We start from the raw sequence: 8,534 nt of genomic DNA, 5'->3' as shown, positions 1-8,534 counted from the left end.
AATGTTTTTTATTTTTATTTATAAAAATGCAGTGGAAATAACCTGTTCTCTACTAAAGTATAGAACTTGGTTAAAATATATTGTAAGAGTAGTACAGTCCATTTAGACTTTCAAGTAGATTGTATTTCATAGAGCCACCAAAAAGCTTTTATAAAATATTAAGAAGCATATTTTTTTAAATAGAAGATTACACTCTACATTAATTCTACAGTAAATGAAAGGTATACTTTGGTTTTAACGTGTTTTACAGTGACGGCAGACATGATATTAATGTTGCCAAATGTTTGTTCACTTCACTGTAATCTGTAGTTTGAGCACACGCAGAAGCAATTAAACATGGTATGCAAAGACACCAAATGGCAGACATTTTGGCAGAGTAATAGAAGACATATGCCACTTACACTGTAACTAAGCATGAATGGACAACTTTGTTAATGTTTTGTGTTGTTTCTTATTAATTACAATGTCAGGACATTATGGTCAGCAGTATTCATTCATAGTACTAAATTTAAATATTCAAGAGCTGAAAGATGCATAATGATTTCATTATATTGTTATTTTGATTTCTATAATTTCTATAATATTTTCTATCATTTTAATCTTTCATATAGATCAAGCTTTATTAATTGAATCCCAGTTGTTTCAAAAGGGCAAAATACAAAATTGCGCACTGTACAAAATAATGCACCTCAGTGTTGATAAAGTGCAACAAAATCATCACATCAGCTTACAAATATACATTCTTTCTCTTTAACAAACACACTTTCTATCAAACATGCACAAAAATACTGTATGCAGACATTTAAAGGGATTACTCCCTTGGTCACTGCTCAACCAGCCAAAGCACTGAAAAAGTACTTTTTAAAGGTTATATTAGTTCATTGTTCTAGCCAAGAAAAATTCAAACGTGTATTTATGTTTCTGTAACTGAATTTTTACAATAATACATCACATAATGCCAATGAACGTACAATCCGAATACCAGAGGAGTATTAATAGCACCTGTGCATTTCATTTTTCATTTTAAAAATGAACCATTTTTTGGAAAGTTCATCTGTTTAAAGTTCTCTACTTTGTCTTATGAAAGCACCAATTTTGCAAAGTATTTTTTCAGTTGATTACGGCACCTTAGATCTAAGATTGCATACTTGGGATCATGATGCCAACCCAAAGAATGGAGATGTTGGTGTCGCCCTCGTGGGTGATCTGGTTGATCCGGCCACGAATGCAATCCAGAGAAACATAAATGGCAGTACCATTCTGCACTTCAAAAGAAGTTCTCAGCCCCACACTGGCCCACTCACTACCTTCAGGCATATGTCCACCCACCTGCTGGGCCAAGGATGCAGCCTGACTTCCATCTGTATCTTGCCGGTAAAGGGTCAGCTTGACCACACTGCAGGAGTGGATCAGTTTTAGGTTGAGTGCCACACTGACCGTCCCAACATCTGAAAACACAAAGTTCCTATGAGTATGCGGCTCACCAGATCCAGCTAGTCGCATCTGGTCTGTATTTGGGCTCATCTGCCTAAAGAGAAGGGGTTTATTTCGCACTGCCCCAGAAGGTAGACCTGCTCTTGAGACAGTGGCTGTGAACATGGAGGAGACACCAGTAGGGATCCATATCAAGCTCAGCATACTAATTCCAGAACTGTCACCAAAGTAGCGGACATTGCACTGAGAAGGGGCAACAATTTCAAAATAGAGCCAGTCTTCACTGTCCACCCTTGTGGCCCCAGAAAGGTTGATGGAGGTGTCTCTGTAGTTAACGCCAGACTTGAAGGAGCGTAGCACCTCCTGGTTAGTGCCATTTCTGTTGACGTAGACAATCAGTGTGAAACCATCTCGAACACAAGAATGGCCCATTGAATAGATGGCCTGTTGGAGAACAAACTTTACCATGCCGGTCTCCATGAAACGAATCCCGCGGCTGTCATGGGTCAGAGCCACTATGTAGGGATCAGAGACAGTGGCTATACGGAAGGTGGGGCGATAGTTACTCTGGTAGTGGGCTGAAGTGGAGATCTGAGCAGTCATGGCCACAGCGCCTGTGTCATGGGATAGCCAGAGCAAGCTGAACGAAGCTCCACCAAGCTCATAGGCTTGAATATCTTTACTCTGGTTGCAGTATTGGTTGGGACTCTTCAGCACAAGTGTCAGAGTATGATTGGGTTCCACCTCAACTGCTGCACTTACAGTCACACCCTGGAAGAACTTCCTTTCAGGCTGCTCAATTCGAACCCCACTGAGATCTCTAGCATCCTCTTCACTGCCATTTATCTGTATCCCGACTTGGAGAAAGTTCCTGCAGCTATGCTTTAGTGCAATGTTGTAGTCTATCCAGACCAGTCCATGTTGTTGCAGGATGAGGTAATCATCATGGTTGGTCAACAGGTTGTTTCCTGCTTTGCCACGGATATTGAGCTGTAGTCCTGGATAGATGGAAGTACTCTTCGACTTTGTAGGCGGTATGGCAATCGAAGCCGTCCAGGACTGTGAGAGCATGTTCTCAGTCACAGTTCCACATACAGCATCACTGGTGAAAGTACAAGGAATGCCAACAGGCTCGCCATCACAGTCTGAACAAGCATGGCACTCATGAAGTTCTTGATTGTAGAAGTACTCATGACCACACAGCCCTGCGGACATCTCCCTCTCAGAGACGCCGAGACAACGAAACCCACCTGAAGAATGAAACAAAGAGAAGCTTGGTGAATCCCAAGATACCGTTAAAGGCGGGCATTGGGGTGGCATTAAGTTTTCTTTTTGCTTACCTGGGGTATTAAGACATTTTACTCGCTCTCCACACAGGCTTGGTAATTCGAGGCATTCATCCCTGTCCTGTTGGTAGATATTTGTTACTCAAAGACATGTTAAAGATTAAGATGTATAACTTGGTCTGCTGTTCATTGAAATCTTATGTGTTGCATGCATAATGCAATTGCTGCCACATTGTCACCTGGCACATCCTATCAGCATTGGGGGAGCACTGTGACACCAGGAAGAATCCAGGGGGACACATAGTGCAGCTTTCACACTGCGGTGGATCTTTCTGGAAGTCGCAGTATTCTTCAGGCCCACAAGCAATTTGACAACCCAACACTGGATGGCCGACATCTCCAACTACATTCACCACTTTGGCATCCACATCTACCTTATGCACAGCATAGGACTTTTGCGTGTGGGTACGTGCTTGGCTCTGAAGGCCGGCCAGGTGGCTTTCAAAATAGCTTTGTAGTTCTCCCTCCAAGCCTTTGAACGAGAACTGCTTGACGGTCTCAGAAAGCAGACCATACTGAGCTTTCACCACATCCATCTGCTCGTACATGCGGCGCTGCTGGTTGAGTATCTCACGCTGCTGGGAGAGGAGGGCCCCCTGCTGTTCCACCAGTCTCTGCTGCAGATCACGGATCACTACTTGTTGAGCTCTCAAAGCCTCCACCAGTTTCTCTTGTCCCTTTGCCAACTGAAGATGCAGGATAAGGGCATCCTCGGCAGGGACCTCATTCTCCCCTAGTAAAAAAAGAAAAGAGTTATAGGCGGAACGTGTGTAAGGCTGGGGAAGGCTTGGCAACAGGGACTTGGGGCAATAATGCCACTTAATTGGACAAAAATGCCCCTGCACAAACAAATATAATTTATTACGTCTGTTGCTAACAAAGTGAATATGGATAAACATTAAATGCGGCATTATTTTAAGATCTGCTCATGTTGTGCCGTGTTTCATTTTAGGTGTTTTTACAGTATTGCACATTTTAACCAATCACGCAAAACTCTGCAATGCAATGGCAAAACAGAAGCGTTCAGATGAGTTCTCGCTGAAACTTATCAGTTCTGTTGAGCGCTTGCATGTTCGTTGACTGAATTCCGGACTCTTGCGAATTCCCTCATCATAAACAACAAAGTGCAGATGTATGTACAAAGTAAGAGATTCATTTCACAGTTTATGCATTTTCAGAGATTATAATGATAGTATTTTTATTTATTTTTTGAGAGAGAGAGAGAGAGAGAGAGAGAGAGAGAGAGAGAGAGTGCTTAAACTCGCGAGATCAATGTTAGTGATAATGTCACTTTATATATATACGCCTATGGAAAGAGTAACTAAGTGGATATAACTCAGCAAGTGTATAATTAGCTTTAAGAAGAGAACAAACTGTACATTTAACATACCATTAACAGTGGAATACACTGGTCTTATCAAACTGGATTGTAAACATATTTTGGATTTACATGAGAACAATTATTTGGGAGTTAATCAATATTCATAGTTTATTTAAAGATGATCCAAACCGGAAATTCTCTGAATCTAATAAAACTTTTTGATATGTGAAGGTCAAAGTTGGATCACACATTTTTAAAACCAAGTGCTATTTTTTCCAACTCCAGTGCTAAAACGTTTTCAATCATATGGAAATGGATCAAAGTAGTCTGCAATGTCTTGACAGTTGACTGCCAGCAGTTCTGCTGCTCTACCACTCTCTCTTTAGCCAAGCAGATGTGTATGTTTGCAATAATAGTTCTATGGCCAGCTGTCAAATTCCCCTATTCATTGATGTATGGGAATTCCAGTACTGATGCGAAAATTGAATAAAGTATGAGTTTCATTGAGCCTGATAGTTTGTATACACTCCCCAACCTGTGGCATGCATCTCATATTTTTCAAAGTACATAGAGAGATCTGTAGATTTATTCAAATATCTCACACAAGCAAAAACAGGTCTGCATCATTCTCGAATAAAGAGCATTAAAGAGATTTTTTATGCATAGTTTGAAGTGCAACATTAAATAGTATGAAATAGAACCAGTTGTCTGGAGGGGCTTTGTGAAACTGTGATATAAATTAAATCATTTACAATGTATTATTTTATTTAATAATTTGTGGGAAAATAATTGTATTAAAATATCATATGTATAACTAAAATAATCAGGTGGGTACAAAGGTTGGAAGCACATAAATTACCATAGATGACGACCAGAAACCTTGTGGTTATAACATGCTACTTTTTTTGAAAGTGGAAAAATGCATGAAAATTAAACATTCAATGTAATTCAAATAATACCATGGTATTACCATGCTACTGCATATGTTCAACAAAGCACATAGTCATACAATGGTAGCTGTTTTTGTAAGTGGTATACACAGTCCGAAGTATTTTAGACAATACCATGATATTACTGAATAAAGCAAATGGTAATGCCATGTACTTTTTGTACGGTTAAGTGGAATAAGCAACAAAAGTAACTTGTGCTGTATGTCATTTTTTATTAACTATATTAATATAATAGCCTACTCTGTTTACTTAAGTGTAACACCAGTTTTAAACCAAGATTCAAGTGCAGAACAGCTGGAACCACCGTTTCAATTCACCTGGTTTGATGTCACAAGTGAGCTGAACTCCCAGAGGAGCCCCACTCTCTGAAGCGGGATATCCAATGTCCGGAAATTCCCCCAAAAACTGAGCGGCTCTGTCTGCCACATGGATGAGGGGAGGCTGGCTGGTCCCGAGCACACATCCGTCTCCAGCACAGGGTTTCGGTCTGGGGTTCGGTCGTATCCTAAGGGGCAGACGACACTCAGTTCCTTTACATTCTCTGGTGTCGTTCATAACATGATCTGGTCTTTGAGGAGTAACACAATCTGCGCACACAGCACCAAAAACTCCAGCGACGCGCGTCTGGACGGTTTCCCTTGTCTTGTCTCCAGACCGCGCGCGCTGGGACAGAGGCGTTGCGTGATGTTCCGATGGAAAGCTGGAGGGAGCATGATGGTGATTTATTGATCTGCTCTGTGTTATCGGATTGTGCTGTCGCGGTGGTCTGGATGATCTGCCCACCGGGCAGTGTGATCCAGAGCAGGGTCTGGGGTCTCCAAAGTCCCCAGAGCGCGCAGAGCAGAACGTGCAAAATACACAAACCAGGAACAAAAGCGACTTTTTGGGTGGCGGCATTGTTTAATCATTTATCCACCTAAATAAAGAAAATAACAATTATGACTTGTGAGAAAATACGCGTTTAAAAGAGTATACTGACACTACACACCTACTAAAAGCACAGAAAGTCCTTTATCATTTAGTCCAGCCTGATCCGGAAGATAAGACGGTTTTCATTTTGTATGTATTATTCCGCAGTTAGACTCTTTTAACAGCAAGATGATTTTACCTGCAGCTGTCTTCTGTTGGAATGTCAGTGAAAATATAAACAGCAGGAGGTGAGCGTCTCTCCTCCACTGGAGTGTGTGTGTGAGCCACTCTAAACACTTCAGAAGCAGAATGGGCTGTGTCCGCAAAAATAGTGAGCTCCCTATCAAGTCAAAATTTTAGACATCATATGTAAGCGCAGCATTTTAGGAATCACGTTTGTACGTATTTTAAACATTACTGGTGCATCTGTGGCCAAATCAGACATGCACACATGCAAAACTTTAAAGCCTAAAATATACAATAACATACCTTTTGGGTAATGTTAGCAGCAAAACTTTTGTGACACAATCCATGTCATTCTGTTTCAGAGTGTTTAGATAGAAAGGTTCTGCTCACACATATATAATGCCTAAAACCAAAGCATGTTTGCTTTTTTACTCTGTGTGATACAGTAATTAAACTCAAATGTGCCGCATAAAAAGTCTAAAATCCTGCATGCATCTACAGCATCCGCATGTTTCTAAAATGATCAATAATTCTGCAAGCACCAATTAATGTCTCAAAACTGTATTTTTCAACTGTCTGCAAATCATGGCTAAAAATGTTGTCTAGTTAGGCAGCTCTCTAAGTTTCAGAATGCAGCCCTTATGTGGCATTCCAAAGCCTTAATTAGCATCGGGTTTCTCCAGCCCAAGTTTAACCCCTCACTCTCCCTGGCTTTCATCTGTTTTTCATCCTTGATGTTTATTTTCCCTTTTTCGTTTAGTGTGCTATGTTCGACAGTGTTCAGCTTGACACTTTTAACACCAAAAGCCTGAATTACACTTAACAATATCTCACTGAAAATGGTGGTCCAGATGGAATTAAAAAAAAAAGTTTTTCTTATTTTAAACTATTTCTTCCTATATAGTGATTTGACCACAGACAGGAATTCTGTTGGTGCTGTGGAAGTTTGTAATAGAGGCGTCATTGTGGGAAATGGAAAGTTGTGTTACGACCAGTGTCACCTTTGTTTGTGACCATGTCAGTATTTCTTTTAAAGATAGACAGGCATTTGATTGTTTAAACAGCTGTTGTCTGTCATTCAGAATCTGTCAGGCAGAAGAAAAAGTCTTAAAAGGTCAAAGTTTATTTGCTAGAGTTCAGCCGGCCATACTAGACACACATTTGGAGAGGAGAGACGGGAATCCAGAGCTCTTAATGACTGAAAACTAAAGAGCTTTCATTTGCATGTTCGCGGCTTCAGGATATTCTACGGTGCATTGGTTAATCCAAATACATATTTAAAGGCAAAATGAGATTATTGAGTTATTGTTGTCTATAATGTTATATATCCATCTTGAAATGTAGATAATCACCCAAAAATGAACCCTAAGCCATCAAATTGTTCCAAACTTGTATTTTTTTTTTCTTCTTCTTCTGACTTTTAACATTGTTTAAAATTCTTTTTTATTATTATTAATGGATGTTGTATTTACGATTACACAGCTGTTTGGATATTTTGAACAATTCTGCCACCATTCACACCCCTTTGAATGTTTAATCTCAGCTGATATGTGCTTTTGCTTGGGCACATGCTTAGTATCTGGATATAAAAATGTGAAGTTTGAGTTACTGAGACATTTTAATTAGGCTACAATGGATGGTTTAAGCTGTGAAATTTGTATTTCCTTTTATAATGGCTGTAATGAACCACCAGTGTGTCATAGTATTGAATAGTACAGACCTGGGTTAAACCAGAATAATGAGTCGACTGTGGCCTAATGGTTTTAAAAGACCATTTCCCCTCACACCCCACCAGATGGGCTTTTGAAGTCACTTGAGACCTAGTGTACTTACTCTGAAAAGTGCTGAAGTATGTCTGATCATTGTCAGATCAGGCCATGACTCATGAGCCATGCTGTCATTTTATGCCAAATAATTATTCTGCTTTCATTCTCTGCATAACATCTCTGATCTCTGCATATTTCTCACCGGATTCAGACGAGGCAATTTTTTCACTGGAGGAAGCAATATTAAAAACATCTTAATTATGGAATTGTTTCATACATTTATGGACTGGAGTGGTGTGGATTACTTGTGGATTATTGTGATGTTTTTATCAGATCTCATTCTGATGGCACCCATTCACTGCAAAGCATCAATAAGTGATGTAATGCACAATTTCTCTAAATTTGTTCTGTAAAGTTCATCTACATCTTGGATGGCCTGGGGATGAGTACATTTTCATTTCAACTATTCTTGTAGATGAGCGCATGTGTCTTTGTGGTTGGAATGAGTCACACAATCAGTAAGAACACACTGATATTAAACAGTATTTGTATAGTAAATCATTTTGTAGTCTCAGCAGTGCATGTTACATAGTTATTATTTCATGTTGTAGATGGTTCAACT

At 39.9% G+C, this 8,534-nt stretch overlaps 1 protein-coding gene across 2 annotated transcripts; it reads right to left on the bottom strand.

The window, feature by feature from the left end:
- On the bottom strand, positions 1–6,246 carry nell3 (NELL (neural EGFL like) family member 3). 2 transcript variants are annotated; one of them, XM_059524336.1, is made up of 5 exons: positions 6,160–6,246; positions 5,369–5,967; positions 2,960–3,513; positions 2,775–2,841; positions 1–2,684 (listed from the first exon to the last, which is right to left on the bottom strand). In XM_059524336.1, exons 2-5 carry the CDS (start codon positions 5,946–5,948, stop codon positions 1,135–1,137), a joined length of 2,751 nt encoding a protein of 916 aa, XP_059380319.1. In that variant the 5' UTR covers positions 5,949–5,967; positions 6,160–6,246; the 3' UTR covers positions 1–1,134. The 2 variants fall into 2 exon arrangements, with proteins under 2 accessions (XP_059380319.1, XP_059380318.1); XM_059524335.1 differs by having other exon boundaries at positions 6,040–6,231.
- Positions 6,247–8,534: the final 2,288 nt, after the last annotated feature.

The sequence above is a fragment of the Carassius carassius genome, chromosome 35 (genome assembly GCF_963082965.1).
Source record: "Carassius carassius chromosome 35, fCarCar2.1, whole genome shotgun sequence".
Lineage (NCBI taxonomy): Eukaryota > Metazoa > Chordata > Actinopteri > Cypriniformes > Cyprinidae > Carassius > Carassius carassius.
The sequence above is the reverse complement of the archived record's forward strand: the minus strand, read 5'-3'. Positions and strand labels throughout refer to the sequence as shown.

Coding starts and splice junctions, on each gene's coding strand:
- nell3 (XM_059524336.1), bottom strand. CDS start 5,948: ATGCCGCCACCCAAAAAGTCGCTTTTGTTCCTGGTTTGTGTATTTTGC. Junction 3,514..5,368: donor CACTTGTGACATCAAACCAG/GTGAATTGAAAC, acceptor TTTTTTTACTAG/GGGAGAATGAGGTCCCTGCC. Junction 2,685..2,774: donor AAAATGTCTTAATACCCCAG/GTAAGCAAAAAG, acceptor TTCATTCTTCAG/GTGGGTTTCGTTGTCTCGGC.